The sequence below is a fragment of the Typopeltis vanoorti genome, chromosome 1 (assembly GCF_054136105.1).
Source record: "Typopeltis vanoorti isolate ZY-2024b chromosome 1, IOZ_Tvanoo_1.0, whole genome shotgun sequence".
Classification (NCBI taxonomy): domain Eukaryota; kingdom Metazoa; phylum Arthropoda; class Arachnida; order Uropygi; family Thelyphonidae; genus Typopeltis; species Typopeltis vanoorti.
Window position 1 is genome coordinate 87,732,300 of NC_143549.1, and position 16,289 is coordinate 87,748,588.

The 16,289-nt window shown below is 34.8% G+C and overlaps 1 protein-coding gene across 2 annotated transcripts in view; it reads left to right on the forward strand.

The window, feature by feature from the left end:
* LOC150110184 (uncharacterized) overlaps positions 1-3,178 on the forward strand; it is a 50,573-nt gene extending 47,395 nt beyond the window's left edge. For both annotated transcript variants that reach the window (XM_090391944.1, XM_090391953.1), the window contains one exon: positions 183-3,178. In XM_090391944.1, coding sequence (XP_090248070.1) covers positions 183-252 — 70 coding nt within the window. In that variant the 3' untranslated portion in view covers positions 253-3,178. The remainder of the gene's footprint in view (positions 1-182) is intronic.
* Positions 3,179-16,289: the final 13,111 nt, after the last annotated feature.

A 16,289-nucleotide genomic window follows, 5' to 3' on the forward strand; every position in this document is an offset into this window, starting at 1 on the left:
CACTAGTTATAACTGTAGTTCCTATCTAAACAAATTATACAGTGAGACGGAGAGATTTGTTAAAAATTGTCTGATAGCAATCAGACAATTGTCTGTATCACTCAATCAATTTAGCGATATGTTCTCTATTCCATTAATATAATTCTAATCACTTTTTTTTTTTTTTTTTTACTGTTTTGCAGTTCGCACGAGGGAACCAGAGGAAGATCAGCAGACTCCGATTCAGACAGTACTTCCGGCCAGACATCTTAAAATATTTCCAGGGAAATCCACAACTTGAAGTACTCAACTTATTAACTGCTAAAGCAGTTCTTCATGTTTTTATTGTTATTTTATTTTTGTGCCTGCTAAAAGTGTAAACTATTTTCATTTTTAGCCGTGTAATCTCCGTTATTTTAGTTTAAAATATTTTGCGCGGAATTCATAAAGATAGGAACCCTGTTTGTATCGTAAATTTCATCTGAAGAAGAAGTATGTTAATAATATGTGTGTGTTTATAGTTTAGAGTCAAACCACGTGTATTTTACAAAGATAAAATCTTAACATTGCGCAATTTGTAGTGGGAACGTATCAAATATTTAATGTACTCGATGCTTTCTTTACCACCAATGGCTGCATCTACTTAAAATTACGCAAGAAACTTGCATCTTTTAAGGAAGACAATAAAGTCATCATACCGAAGTCAGAAATGGAAATCAAGTACCGGTGTTATAGAGGAAACGTTCCAAGGGTAGCTTGTTCGATAGATGCCACGTGTCAAGTCGATTTTTACCGTTACTTTTGCACATCTTTGGAAATAAAAATAAAAGGTTACATTTCGAAGATTGCATGATATATAAGAGTTTACGTACAAGCATTAAACAATCTTTAAAAAATGAATATGCAATTAATATCCAAAATATATACATTAAAAATAAATGTCCAGCCGTTTATAAATATATTTTTAGAAATACTAATTTTCAATTCACTGACATGAATGTCATATAATTCTCTATTTACTAAGGGATTTCGCAAAATAGTGATGAGATTCCATAGTGCAAGAAAACATTCCAAGAATTAAGGAATTAAGTAGATTGTGCCATAGGCTGTGCCATTATTTGTTGCCCCCCCCCCTAGATAATAAATCCGAAGTATTGTTGTGTATTTATGTAAGTTTTTTTTATTGTTTTATTCCATACGTAAGTTGCTGCTATTTTTTACTTATGTACTTTATATGAATATAAGGAAATGTTATTATAGTTGTATAGACAAAAGAGAGTTGTGATTGTATATATATATATATATATATATTTTTTTTTTTTATCTAACAAAATGTATAGTTTGCTTCTCGTGTAATGCAGGCTTTTGTGTTAATTCATCATTTAGTCTTCTCAAGTCGGTTGTCATTTCAAAACACCGTCCAGTTTTAACATTGTCAGTATTGTATGCAGTACATCATATAATAATGTCAAAAGTATCTGTAGAAATCTATGTATTTTTATACGGTTTTCAATGCATTTTGCAAATAGCCATTACACATTGATCTATTTTAAGCATGTAGAGGGCCGTTGCAATTATTTTAACTTCGTTTAAGGCATTCCAACTTAATAAACTGTGTTCAGTATCATGGAAGATATTATTTCATCCGTGTTTTTTTATTATTTTTTTTTGAGGGTGGGGGGATATGCTTTATAAGGGAACAAACAAACAAGGTTGCACAACCTGACTATTTTTCCAGTAGCAGAATACAACATTAATAATTCTGTGCGTTGTAAGTTACAAAGCAGTGCACAAATATTGCAAAGGTTCCGTCCTTGACGTTTCAATTTTCTCTTTATATTCGGAAATTCCACTATAAATCGGTGGGAAGAAAGCTTAATATTAGATTACATTGTATAACTATCTAGTTCCGTGTTGTCCTTTCTTTAAATGGACAACAAGAATATTGTTTTATGAGAGTTTTTTCCTTGAAAACGTAAAGCTTTTCTTTTAAAGATGCAGAGAATGCTTGTTCCTCTACATTGGATCTTTTATCCAGAAATTCAAGGATTCAATCGTAGATATTTCCATCGATAGAGAGGTAGTGTATGCATGTGCCTGTCCTTGTTGAATGCTGATCACTTTACTTAATGTGATTATTTTAATAATCGCTATTGGCGCACATTTGAATAAACTGATTAGGCCCAATCACCACTCTTGTCAATGAAGTTCTAAATCTGACGGTATGGAATGCTTTGGTACAAATGAGATCACGGGATAATTTTAGGATGTTATCGATAGGATTTGAGCTAAGCTTTCTGGCGTCCGGAGCAAATATTAATTCGGAGCATTAAATTTTTAAAATGTGGTGTGTGTGCCTTTATTGATTACATTTCTATAAATCATATAAATCTGTACTGTAATGTGAAAAACGCCTTGCTGTAGTTCTGGCTACGAAAGTTTGGAAATGTCTGATTTAAACTAATGTTTCTTAAGATATCTGTGCCACATTGTATATAATTATTGTAATCTAGAGAAAGTCCAGAATTTTTCAGATTGCATTTTATTTTCTGGTTCACAAATAAAACCAAACTAAATATTGAATCTTTAATACAGTTACTTGCGTTCAAAAAAACACTCTAATTCATTTTTTTTTTACTTATTTTATTTTGTTTTCGGCAATTTCTTTTCTGACCTGATACCAAAGCTTAATGTTTTTTTTATAAATTATTTTTATTCCCCTCGCCATCATCTTCTGGCATATACCCCTCATGAAATATTTCATGACTTGTTTCCAGTCATGATTATTTGTAATTTCTTTACTATTATTTCTTCATTATTTCATAATATAATTTTGACAATGAAAATGTATTATTTAAATTCTTAGATTGAAAAAGAACTTGCAAAAAAAAAAACTACTTTGAATTTATTTTCTAACCTGGATCGTCGGATTCTATATATCACACAATATATAGCTGAAAATTGCATTCCTTTGCCCTGTTAAAATTGTGCTGTTAAATAAATATCCTTATGTTGTGCTTTTTTATACATTTGTTATCAACTACTTATTATCTTGATAATTTTTTGAGAAATATTTGCATTTATATTATAATATATTTTTTCATGAACTATTTTAATTTCAGTATTCTTTAATGATATACTTAAATTTTGTAATACTTAGTCCATATACAGAAGCAAAATAAAGTAGTTTTAAACTGCATACTTGTTGTTCTGTTTATATTACATATGCTAAATGTTTTTTTCTTTTGGCAAGAAAACTGAAGTTGAAAGTTACAAGCGAATCGTTAAAATAAAACCAGCAGACGATAATTTCGTTGATATTTTATCGCAACGTAATAAAATATCTTGATTAATTTTTGAGAAACATTTGCATTTATATTATATTATTTTTTTCATAAACTATTGGGATTTCACTATTCCTTAATGATATACTTAAATTTTGTTATACGTAGTCCATATACAGACGCATAATAAATGGGTTTAAAACTGCATATTTCGCGTTCTGTGTATATGACATACGCGAAAAATGTGTTTTATTTTGGCAAGAAGGTTGAAGCTGAGTTACAAGCGAATCGTTAAAATAAAACCAGCAGACGATCATTTCGTTCATATTTTGTTAGTGTAATAAAATATCAAAGAAATTATCCTTTGCTGGTTTTATTTTAACAAAATATCAACGTTGTAATAAAATGCGGATGAAATTACGTCTGATATTGTTCTGAATTATTTTCCATAGAAGTTGCAGTGCTTTTAATAAACTGAACAGTGAATCTAATAATTAAAAAGAGAGAGAACTCAAATATATAAAAAAGAATGTTAGTTCAATTTTCAATAACAAGAAAGCTATAAATAGGTTACTAATGGTAACTAGTTTTTTTTTTTTTTTTCATATGTAACTGTAGTTATGATTTAAAATTGGTGACTGTAATTGACGTAATACGAGTATATAAAAATGAAATTAAAAAAAATATAGGTCGTTGCTATTGGTAACCTTGGTCATATTTCTTTCTGAACTTATCGCGGCAATTGATTAAGTGTACTTGGTAGCATTTCTGTCCCAATTTAATCTAAACCCCGAAAGGGAAAAAAAAAAAAAAAAGAATGGAAGGAGGGGGGGGGTGAGACAAGGAAGAAAATGGATGACTGCAAGTAGATCAACATTTCCATCACTGGCACAGGCAGATGGCACTTTACTCCTGGAACGCGTGCAAGACAAGCTTCACTACATTGTTTACACGGTGTGAAGGCATCGTTGTTTCCTTTTTGTTGTTGATTTCCGAAGAATATTTTCGTTGGACAAAACAACGCTTGCAAAGAACGGATAAATAAGGGGAAAAAAAAAAAGTGTTTAAAAAAAAAAACTAAATTCTTAATACAGTCTACAAGAGTGAGTTGGATACGTGTAAACAATGTATCGAGCTTGTCACACGCCTCGTTCTACGATGAAACTGCCGCGTGCCCTTGCCAACAGGCCAGTGATGAGTCGCTGTCATTTATTTTATTACGGAGCTACCACATGCTTTCTCCGTTATTCATCCGCAGACATTGTGCGGCAGAGTGACCGGCCTGGAAGTCATTTGGAGCCTGTAAAAATGGGCAATATGGGGTGGCGGGAAAGTAGGTAGTGAGGCTCTGCAGGAATTTAATAGGCCCGTTGTTGAGAGCCGTAAAACAAGTTGGAATGCCGCCTTGTTCGCCTAGTCGCGGTCGTTTCGACATGCTGATCCTGGCCAAAAATTCCCATTACACGTGGGGGAAAGTGGCAGCGAAGCAAATAACCGCGCCAACGGAGGTGTACTAGAAGAAAATAGTTGAGGGATTGCCGTAGATTAAGTGCGGCTAGATGAGGACGGATATTTACACCCGTCTGATGGACTACAGAACCGATATCTGGTGGTCATGACTGGATTGCTGCTTCTGCCTGCCGTCTCATCATTAGAATATTGCCGCCAGTGATCAAAACCACGTCACATCTATGACAACACCGAATGGTGTCATTACGTTATATAAGGGATGTTATAAATAACGTCACTCACTCACCGATAGACGTAGTCACTTCTAATTTAATAGAGGCTGATGTAGGTGGGAGCCACGAGGAAGTAAACAACATTAGTGGACCACAGAGAACAGCCTTCGAATCGCTTACTAACTGACTTATTTCATTACTATTCAGAGCGGTGACTTGCGTATGGCAAACTTCATATGCAAGCAGAGAATGAAATTTTGCTGCTTGTTCGGAACAAAGCTTCTGTAATCGCAAAGTCATTCCTCTCTCCCTCTCTCTCTCCTTCCTCTTTTTGTGTGTATTTCTCTGTACAGAAATTTTTTAGTATGTTGAACTAACTAAAGAAATATGGCTGCATTTAAAAAAAGCACTAAAACTATTTGAAAATTGAAATAAATTTATTTTATTTGCCGTAATAAGTTTTCCTATTTCAGACATTGTACCATCGATGTGTCCATTTATGGTACAATTATGGTACTGACTTTTTTTTTTTTTTTCTTAAAAAATTTGTACATCTGATGACGGTTCAGCGAGACCTAAAAAGGTCATTAAATCAATGAAACCTTTAAACAATCTTCATACTCTGAGTATTTCGTAGTATACGTATGCTCTTGTTATACCAAATTAACATAATAATAATAATAATTTAGTTTCTTAGTGCAACCTTAGTATTCTCCAATATTTGGTGAAAATTACGAATTTTGCACAAAATCTAACTAAACTTTGAACACTACGTCAATTTAGTCATTTTATTGCCTCTCTAACTGCTGATCTTTTTCATTTGTAAAAATTCCCATTACACATGGTGGAATTTTTCTATTTTTCTATTAGCAGACCCAGTTAGTCTTGGTTTTCAACTTTCTTTCTCTCTTGGGAAAGAGAGAAATCTCTTTCCCAAGTGGTCACCCTGCTTATTTGGATGACTGAAGTGGCCTGGAAAAAATATATTCTGGTCTCCATAGCAAACTTCCAGAATTATTTAACGTTTACCTCACTCACACAGTTATATAAAATATACGTTAAGTTTATATTCGTAGGCGGGGAGGGGGGATTTATTAAAAAAATGCACAAAAGCTACCTAAAATGTAAGTCATCATCATCATCATCATCATACGTATCAAGGATTTAGGCCTAGCATGGCCTGTTCCGGCCTTAGAAGTCATCGTTTAAGAGGACGTCCTGGTTTTCTTTTTCCTAATGGCTTGTACTTTAAGGCTTGTTTTGGTCATCTTTCTGTTTTCATTCTTTGAACGTGTTCCATCCATTTATGTTTATATTTTTTAATTTTTTCTATTACTGGTTCTTGGTTTAATTCTTTCATAATATCTTCGTTTCTATAGGGTATACTTTGCAGTTTTTCTCATAAACTTCATTTCTGCTGTTGTTAATCTTTGTTTGTCTTTTTGTTTTATTGTCCAGATTTCGCTTCCATATATTAAGACTGGTAGGGCTAATGTATTATATACTTTTAGCCTGGTTTGTTTTTGAACTAGGTTTGGTTTAAATATAGAGTTAATTACACCTGTTATTTTTAAATATTTTGCAATTTTTACGTTTATATCTTTTTCATTTTCATATGGGATCATACATCCTAGGTAGTTAAATGAATTCACCTGTTCTAAGATCTTGTTATCTATTACTATTTTAGTTCTCTAAAATAGTTCTCTCAAGGGATCCTGTAACCCCTAGAGAACGCGTCCCCTGGGTGGCGGATAGGGGAGCCCACCATGTGTGTGTGTGTACATGCGCGTGCGTGTGTGCATATATATATATATATATGGTGGGGTTGTCCGAACATACTGAATAAGAACTCGTGGACCAACAGGGCCAATAAGGGGCAATCATCTTGATTGTAAGGGAAGCGGCACTCCCATGGACCCTTAGCTGGATCTATCCTCTCCTTCTTCTACTTTGAGGAAGATCCACTTACTTTAATCTTTCCTATAAGGCCTTATCAGCCAACTCTTCTTACTTTATGACCCTTATGCTATTAGAGTACTCGAGGGCCATGGAGTTTTTACATTTCTGGCCTTACAAATATGCCCTCTCTATAAACCTTACTATATTTCTTCTATAATCTACTCTTTCCCCTTCATTATACCCTATTCCTCCTAAAATGTAAGTGCTTAGGCAAAATAGCTAAGGGCTAATTTCTTGAATATTTCAACCGCTTCGTTATTCTTGATTTTTTTTTCCCCCTTATAAATGATAGGTTACGATATTACAAGTTTATTCTCTTTAGATTGCATAAAATTGTCTTTCCCGTTAAGCAGATTGTGCTTAGAATTTCCGGACAAGCTTTCATCCTTCGCTCATGTCACATGCTGAAACAAAAATAATACCCTTCCTTTCCTTAAAAATTATTATAAAAATATAATAATTTTTAAGGAAAAAAAACCTTAACCAGTTTTTTTTCCCTTGCCGATGTAAAGTACTATTCACGTACGACGTCATACCTTGTGAAAAGAATAAGCTATTTAATTGACAAATGTTTCGCTTTAAATATCACAAAACATTGTAGGAGAATCTTTATCAGGAACTTTTAACCAAAAATAAATTACTGATTCCATGTCGATGTAGTAGTTTTTCCCTCGCACTCTAGACAAACATGCCGGAGAACACACATGATTATTAAACATAATATAGTCGTCTCATAGCCATAGTTTCTTTGGCCTGAACGAGCATAACAGTAGGAATTCAGGCATTATTAAGAATAGGCTCAGATGTATTAGGCTTTTCTTTTGCTGCAAAGCGTGACGTGCCTTCTGCTGTAGTTTTTGTTGCTATGTTGGCTAAGAACCAATCACTCACGCTTATAACATTTTTGATATCATTTCCTCTATCGCATTTATTAATTAAAGAACTCGTACAAACATATTTTGTTACCTTTTTCATAGACGCATATGAACATTTCACTGGCTTTCAGATTCATTCAACTATCTTTTCGGATGTCTATTCCTTCTATCGACTTAGTAAACACTTCTTTAAACGCATATATCTCCAAAGAAGATGTTTCTTGTATCTTGCTCCTACACTGTTTGAACTCCGTTCGTAATGCAGCAAATCTAAAATTCACTCGTCAATCAAAGTTTTGCTCTGTAAGCGAATTTTCATGTTTTTTTTGTTTTTTTGTTTTTAAATCTTTCAGTAGAATGAAGAGGATACATCTTTCTGAGTACTTGTTACTAGGAAAGGGAGGAGCTTTAAAATCTTGCCGATGTAAAGTACTGTTCATGTAAGACGTCATACCTTGTCAGCCAAGCTGGAGACCAGTTGACAGCATGATTCATGCCCGGACATGTGTAGTGTGCAACGTAGACATGAAGCCTTAGAATGTGACCACTCACTGCTATTACAATAATTCGCCTTACGAACAAGAGTGTTTAAGATCAGCACTGGTATGGTTCCCTTAATCGAGGGGACTATCGTAAGGGGGGGGAATAGATAGTAAGCAGAGAAAAAAGAGGGGGGGAGAATCGATTGTGTCTTCACTATGACACGTTTCATCTAAATTTTAAATTCATTCCTGACAGACTTTAGTCGTATTTTCTTAGCCAGGGGTTAAGATCCGAACATTGATTTGTTCATAAATAGAAATTGCTAATAATAATAATATAAAAAAAAAGCGACGAGGGACTTATAGGGATTTGCTGATATCTAATACGATCCCTACTGACAAGGAAACCTTGTTTGGAAATAGGCTGTGGTCGGATTAGCTTCACTTGCTATTTACCTTCTTCGTTGACAGAACGTTCAGCATTTAAATAGATTGCATGGACAAGGACGATCGGCAGGTAATGTATGGTGGCCTTTGTCGAGACATGCACCGAACATGGTAGTAATGAGCTTAGAACGAGTTGGGCAAATTGAAGTACAGCATACAAGGTCTGAAAACATTACCATGGCTTGTAACATCCTCTCTGTCTTCTCTTTGTAATGATACAGATTTAAAAAGTATGTCTTAGGTGAAGTTTTCAGGAAGTGTTCTTGTGTTATGGCTAGACTTCTGTGACATCTTTAACTGCTCGAAGACGCTGAGAATGTTTTTATGAATGAAAAGTTGAAAATTCAAGAAAGAAAATATAACAAATATAGTCTTTTATTAAAGTTTTTCAATTGAGGGTGAGTTAACCCTTCGCATACGAGATGAAAGAGTTTTTTTTTTTTACCCTCCAAGAAGTCCTGTTTCTCCCTCTCAAAAACTAACAAACCGACCGGTGAACACAAGCAATTAATAGACAAAATATAATTGTGTCACGACCTCAGTTGCTTTGAAACTAAACCAAACTACTGACGTGTGACTAAACTATTGATCAATCTCGGAGTTGAACATTTGTTTGATTTATAAAATATAGTGAACACAACTAAAATTTATTACACAGAATTATGCTACACATTTATGCTACACTGGTTAATTACTTTGCTAATTAACTAGTTAATTGGGTTTCTATTAGGAATTTATTAACACAGAGACACTCTATTGCCTATTAATCCAATATAGTCTGCTTTCATCAAATATTTAACTGCCACGGACCTATGGTATCACACGTGCTATATCTTAGGTCCAACACGCATATAGTAAGGAATTTACCATTTGTATCCTGATTTATCAATTATATTCAACAGCTGTGAAGTTATTAGAAACATCTAATATGTGTAATTTTCAGACAAAAAACATAGCTGTTGGTGATGATGGGCGATAGATGGCGTTGATGGTCGTAGTGGAGAGGAAGAGATGTATTTAGCGAAGTAGAGAAGTGTGTCCTTCCACCGATGAGTCCTTGGACTCCCTGGAGGTGTCAAGTAATAATAATAATAATTTATTATCCAGGTTGATCTTCTTCGATTACTTTAAGGTGGTATGGAGTTGAGTCGTCAAGATAAATAATAATAATAAAGAGTTAAGAAACCATTTTCAAGCAGACCGTTGCTGAAGTGTCAATGCTGATATCTCCTGTACGTCTTGAGAATTTGCTCGTATCTTCTACGATCAAGAGATACTGCATCATTATTATCCCACTGAATTATTTCTTCACATAAACATGGCAGCTGAATGATCCAATAAAAATAATCATAGCAATGGGATAACAAATGTCCACAACCATGCCAGTTATTGAATAAGCGGCACTATTATATCAGAAAGTCCCATTCTAGTGATTAAATTTTCAACGCTAAAGTATGTGACGTCATACAATACGTCACATCCGTTTCTCGAAGAAAAGAGAGCATTATTATACAATGACATAATATATATATATTATGTCATAGTGTCATATATATATATATATATATATATATATATATATATATATATATATATATATGACACTATGACATATTTTAACATATTTATACCCAAGGTAAAAATACTTTCTACATTTATATCTCCTCCAGAGATTCTTATTTAATAAGGTTAAAACACCTTATGGTAACTTGTTTTGGCGAAATACTTACAAGCTCTGTACTACTAAATCTTGGTATTTCTAATTCTAGCCTAGCTCCCACTGACGAGACCTCAATAAAGGTCGAAACCAGTCTGGGTAGTGGCCCCTTGCCTTTAATGCAAAACATCATACATCCCCTTCTTGGAGATGTGTTTTGGCATTAAGGGTAAATATTAAGATTAGTGATCGGAGCTTGTTCCACCTTTGCCACGAGTTGCCCTGGTCCTGCACTACCTGTGGGATCAGTTAGACTTGCATCAATTGCAGGCGCAAACTTGACTTTTAGTCTGTTTGCTTACTTGGGAAATGGAGAAAAACCAGGTTTAAAATTACTTGGTATATATATTAAAGATACCAAGCAATTTTATAAGCTAAGTTTTAATCCTTTTTCCCAGCTCCTGGGCGTAGTGCAAGTCTGAGGCAACTGTGGTAAAGGTGGAGTAAGATCCGATCACTTTCCTTGGTATTTTCCCCTAATGCAAAGCACAACCCCTTGCGGAGCTGTATGATGTTATGCATTAAAGGCAAGGGGCCACTACCCAGACCGGTTTCGACCTTTATTGAGGTCTCGTCTGTGGAAGCCAGACCTAAAAATGCCAAGGTTGAAGTAATGCAGAGCTTATAAATTTTACCTAAACAAGTTGCCACAAGGTGCTTTGACCTTATTAAATAAAAATCTCCGGATGAGAGTAAGATGTAGAAAGTTTTTTACCTTGGGTATATACTATGTTTAAGATACCAAGCAATTTCTCATATTATGTTTTTATATAATTTCGCATCTTTTCATAAAATGAATTTGACATATCACTGAAACTCACTGGGATTAAATGAGTCGATAATTTTTATTAACTATCTCAGATATCAAATTTTATCATTTCGACGAAATCTCTCTTGGTCTCAGACAGTATAACCAGACGAGTGATGCTAATCTGTACTTTTTTTTGTGAAAAGCGCGTTTAAAAAACTTTTACAGATTTCTGTTTTCGAAGAAGAGAAGATCATGTTTACCACATATTATTAGTATGGCAGTCGCAAGACCACTTTCTAAATCTCTCTCTCCGACGATATTTCCTGGGAAAATGTAGTGCGAATAACGAGTTATATCCAGCGATAGGCTGCCATCATTGCTATTAGTAGGTGCGACATTTTACTGATTACATGATAAGTTATAGTTGGGAGTTTATGACCATTTATTAAACAGGGATCGTCCTTGCGTGTATATAAAGAAAGTTCGCTTTATAAACTCGGCATTCTAATCACGAAGACGCATAATTATGATTTTAAATTCATGTATGACCAGATTATACAGACGTGTAACAAAGTCGTTTTAGTGGATTGCGTTTTGATCGGATCAGTATTTGAGAATTTTATTAAAATTTGCTGCATTTCAGTTTTGGTTTAAATTGGAATGATATATTAGGCCTATTGGCCTTGTTGCAATCAAAAGAGCTTGACTTCGATAACCCTAAGTTTTCTAATAGCCCCGTTAATCATATTACCAAAGGCTGCGATGTCTAGGAGTTGGAAGGAAGATGTAACATACGCTGTTTGGTTGGTAAAGACTTACGTTCGGTCATCGGAGTCGCAGATGTGTGGAATATTACGAGGTGAAAAACCCGAGTTTCTAGAACTATCAAACTTTGCTAACCTTATGCGTCCGAGTAATCCATTGTAGAAATTTCAGCAAGGCTTAATTAGAATTTAGTTCAAAAATATGAAATAATTGTATAATTGTGCTGCGCCATCTTCTGAATGACTTGCTTCTAATTGCATCATGAGACTGGTAGTATGTGATTGGACAAATATGCGCATGCGCGCAGTGATAGTACTATTGTAGCCTTCATGTATTGTTTGCTTTTAGCTTCTTTAGTGTTGTTGCTTTACTTGTCAGTTTTGTGTTCTTGTAAATTTTTGCTAAATATCGAGTATGAGTAGTTTAACATTGCAAAGAAATCTAGGAAAATATTATTACAATTTTTAGCTAAAGTATATGTTCGGACTTTTTTTTTTTTTTTTTTTTTAACGAACATTGATTTGAAGGATGACAAATATAAGGAATATGAATTAGTAATTTATATTTATTTTTTTTATATCAAGATCCTGCATTAATGCAATCTACAATAATGCACTCTTACCGAAAATAAAATAAAATAAATCTGTTGAATATTCAAATTTTTGAAAGAAAGCAACAAATTAGTCTCTGCTCACTTAAAAATCAGATATTGTCACTGAGAGAAGTGGATAATCCACATCGTGTAAAAAGTATGCATTTCAGCATGTTCAAAGACTTCCAAACGCAAAGTTAGTCTCTGTGAAAGATGAGCAAACATCGAGGAAGATAAAGGAAGCGCGAAATCCCATCAAATATTTCATGCCACATTCCATTGTTCTTCCGACACGAGGTGTGCCCTAATGTGCTGGAAATATTTCAGGTATTTAATGGCAGAACCTCGCTGTCCTCCTCGCACTTAAATCATAAATAATTCTCTCTTCAAGACACGAAATTAGAAATTTAAGCAATGCAAATAAATTATCAGCTCTACTATTAAATGAGTAGAGTTGATAATTTACTTGCATCTTGTTTTGTAGGATGAAACACGAGTTGCTAGAAGGGTTGGGAATTAAAACTGCTAGTGCCATACGAGACGCTAGCTTACCATCAGTGGAAAAGTTCTTATAAAGTTTTTCGTGTCGCATACGGGATTCGAACACGTGCTTTCCGACCAAAACGCAGAAAACGTATTTCTTTGTTGGTATCCGCGTGTACATTAATTAGATTGGCGTTTTCTTAAACTAGAAATTGGGAAACTCCTTTAAATTAAAATACCAAGAAATTATATACTTGGTTTAATCCTTTATCCAAGTGTAAGCAAAGTTTGCGTCTGAAGTATTTTCAGGACTGGGGCAACTCATATATAGAAGCTAATGACTTCACATCACTTGTCTTAGTATCCCATAATGCAAAGCACATCTGCTCACGGACATGTATAACGCTATGCATTATGGGAAGGATCACTACCAGACGTTTCCCTGTTTAAGTGCGAGGGGGGGAATACCTCTCCCAAAACTTATGCAATCCCTCAGATCACCCACAAGAACCTGAAGGATCATTTAACTCAGCTGCACCGCTGAGTTAAACCCAGGTGGGATGAGCCTGAGTTAAACTCAGGCTCATCCCACCACCAAGCAGAACCGCTCATATTCCATTCCAGGAAAAGTATCAGCTAAGGAAGCCTCAACCACAACGGATCCACATCCCTGGATGCTCAAAAGCTCCCTAAGGCAAAAACCTTAAGAGAGAAAAAACTCTGCTTCCCGAAATCAAACTACCAACCGGTTTCGCCCTTTATTGAAGGTTGGCTACCACTGACGAGACGTCAGTGGTAGCCAGATCCAGAGGTGATACGAAAGTTGAAGTAATGCCGTGGTCATATTTTCATATATGAGTTGCTAAAAGGTGTCACCCCTTATTAATTAAAATACTCTGGGTTAGAGATAGTTATTGGAAGTTTTTTTACACTTGGTTCTACTATAAATTAAAGATACCATGAAATTATATACTTGGTTTAATCCTTTATCGCTAAGAGTTATAACAGAAAAATATAATAATATAAATACTGTAAAAGAAAATAATAATCATAAATAAAATTAAATCAGATAGTCTAAACATATAATCCTTGAGCCTATAAGTCGTATATATCAAAATTTAAGTGGTCCCCTTTCATCCCAAACACACGTACTTTACTGGATACTAAAATACAGACTGGGTAGAATATAACGAGTATTATATCTTGAGTATTTTAAAAATTTTATTTTTCTGTTTTATAAACACATAGCGTTGAAAATAAAGGAAGGTATGTCTTTATTTATATAACTAATCTTTGCGTGCAAATGGTAGTCACTCACCGTGGTTCAGTTGCGAGACTGTTGCACTGCTTCTTGGAGGCCTGAAGTGGCTTTAAAAAGTTCCATGTTAGGTTCTATAGGGCAGGGTTTCCGGATGATCTAACCAATAGCCCACCTGCTGTACATTAGTACAAAATTATATACTTGTACTAATGTACAGCTTTAAAAATATACTGAAGTGGCTTTAAAAAGTTCCATGTTAGGTTCTATAGGGCAGGGTTTCCGGATGATCTAACCAATAGCCCATCTGCTGTACATTAGTACAACAGGTTGTAATAGAATTACAACCTGTTGTGTGGGAGATTCACGTTAATAATGTGAATAATGTCGCATTAGATATTGGTCTAGTCTATTGTTCGTGAGTTACTGAGATATAAACTGCAAGAAACCTTGAAGTTTCTCTTCCAGAGATATAGAATGAATCACTTTAGCAGCAGTTCAGATTGCCGTACGAAACACCCTCTCAGATAATAATATAGGTACACGTGGCATAGGTACACTCTCCCTCACATGTTGTGTGAGGTAGGGAGAGTAGGTGTTTCCAATTTCCTCGAGCTAATGGGGATTTTGCCTTTCGTCCAAACTAAAAATTCACGGCTCAAATTGCCGCTGTGGATTCATCAAATTATCCAGGTTCCCATCATTAAGTTTATGAATGTGTTCGGGCTAAACGTCTTCAACCGTAAATCCTTCCTACGTTATTTTTCACAATGCTGGAACAAGCTACGCATAATTAATTTCGTTTCTGCATGGATTTTTAAACAGGATGTTTTAACGATATCCCCGCGTTATAATTCTTAGGTAATCGTAGCTCTTTGCGTTAATAATATTTCCCATTCACAAAACGTCTCTCTCTCTCTCTCTCTAGTTGTTGATTCAATCACTGACAGGCGCCATTCCTCTATTGGCCGTCTTTTGAGAAAAAAAAATAAACAAAAAAACCTCTTTTTGATACTTTTCCCGAAATGTGTCCATATTTATTAAATTCGTTCTATCTGTGCATATATTATTATTATTATTATTATTATTATTATTATTATTATTATTATTATTATTATTATATGGGTATCTCCATGGAGTCAGTAGACTCATCATGGGAGACCCAAGCTATCAAAACAATATCTGCCATACCTCTTTTTGAATTCATTTACAGAGAAAGAACTCACAACTGAGTCAGGCAATGCATTCCACTCATTCACCATCCTCCTGGCGATAAACCTGGTTCTCACACCCTTGTTAACCACACTTTTCCTTAATTTCCAGGGATGACCTCTTGTTCTTCTATCACTATCACACAGCGGACACATTTCCCCCTAATCTTATAAAAACCTTTAAGTAATGTAAATGTTTCTATCATATCTCCTCTTCTCCGCCTATCAACCAACCTCTGTAATCCACAAGCTCTCAATTTATCAATGTAGGAAGCATTTTTTACACTACTCACCAACTTAGTCACTCCTCTGAGCCCTCTCCACCGATTCCTCATCTCCAAGGAATCTAGGCGACCAGACTTGAGCACAGTAATCCAAATGTGGAAGTATCAACGCCTTATAAAGAGGAATAATAACCTCTTTATCTCTGGATGTTAGTGTGTTCTTCAATAACCAAGTAATCCTATGTGCAATCTTGGACATCTTAGCAATCTTAACTTCAATTCCCTATCCACTTTTCCCCCTAGTCCCTAGCCTCATCAATCTCTTGAAGTACCTTTCCATCAATGTAGTACACAGCTGGAAATCTTTAACCCCAAAATGCAAAACTTTACGCTTTTCCAGAATGAACTGACATCCATTACCCTTTGGCCATTTTGCTAGCTTATTTAAATCATCCTGCAAACTCTCAACATCGACTTGATTTCTTATTGCGCTTTCCAACTTTGCATCGTCAGCAAACTGGACATCTCCCTTCAAGTCATTTCCTATAACATTTATGTACAAATTAAACAATAACGGCCC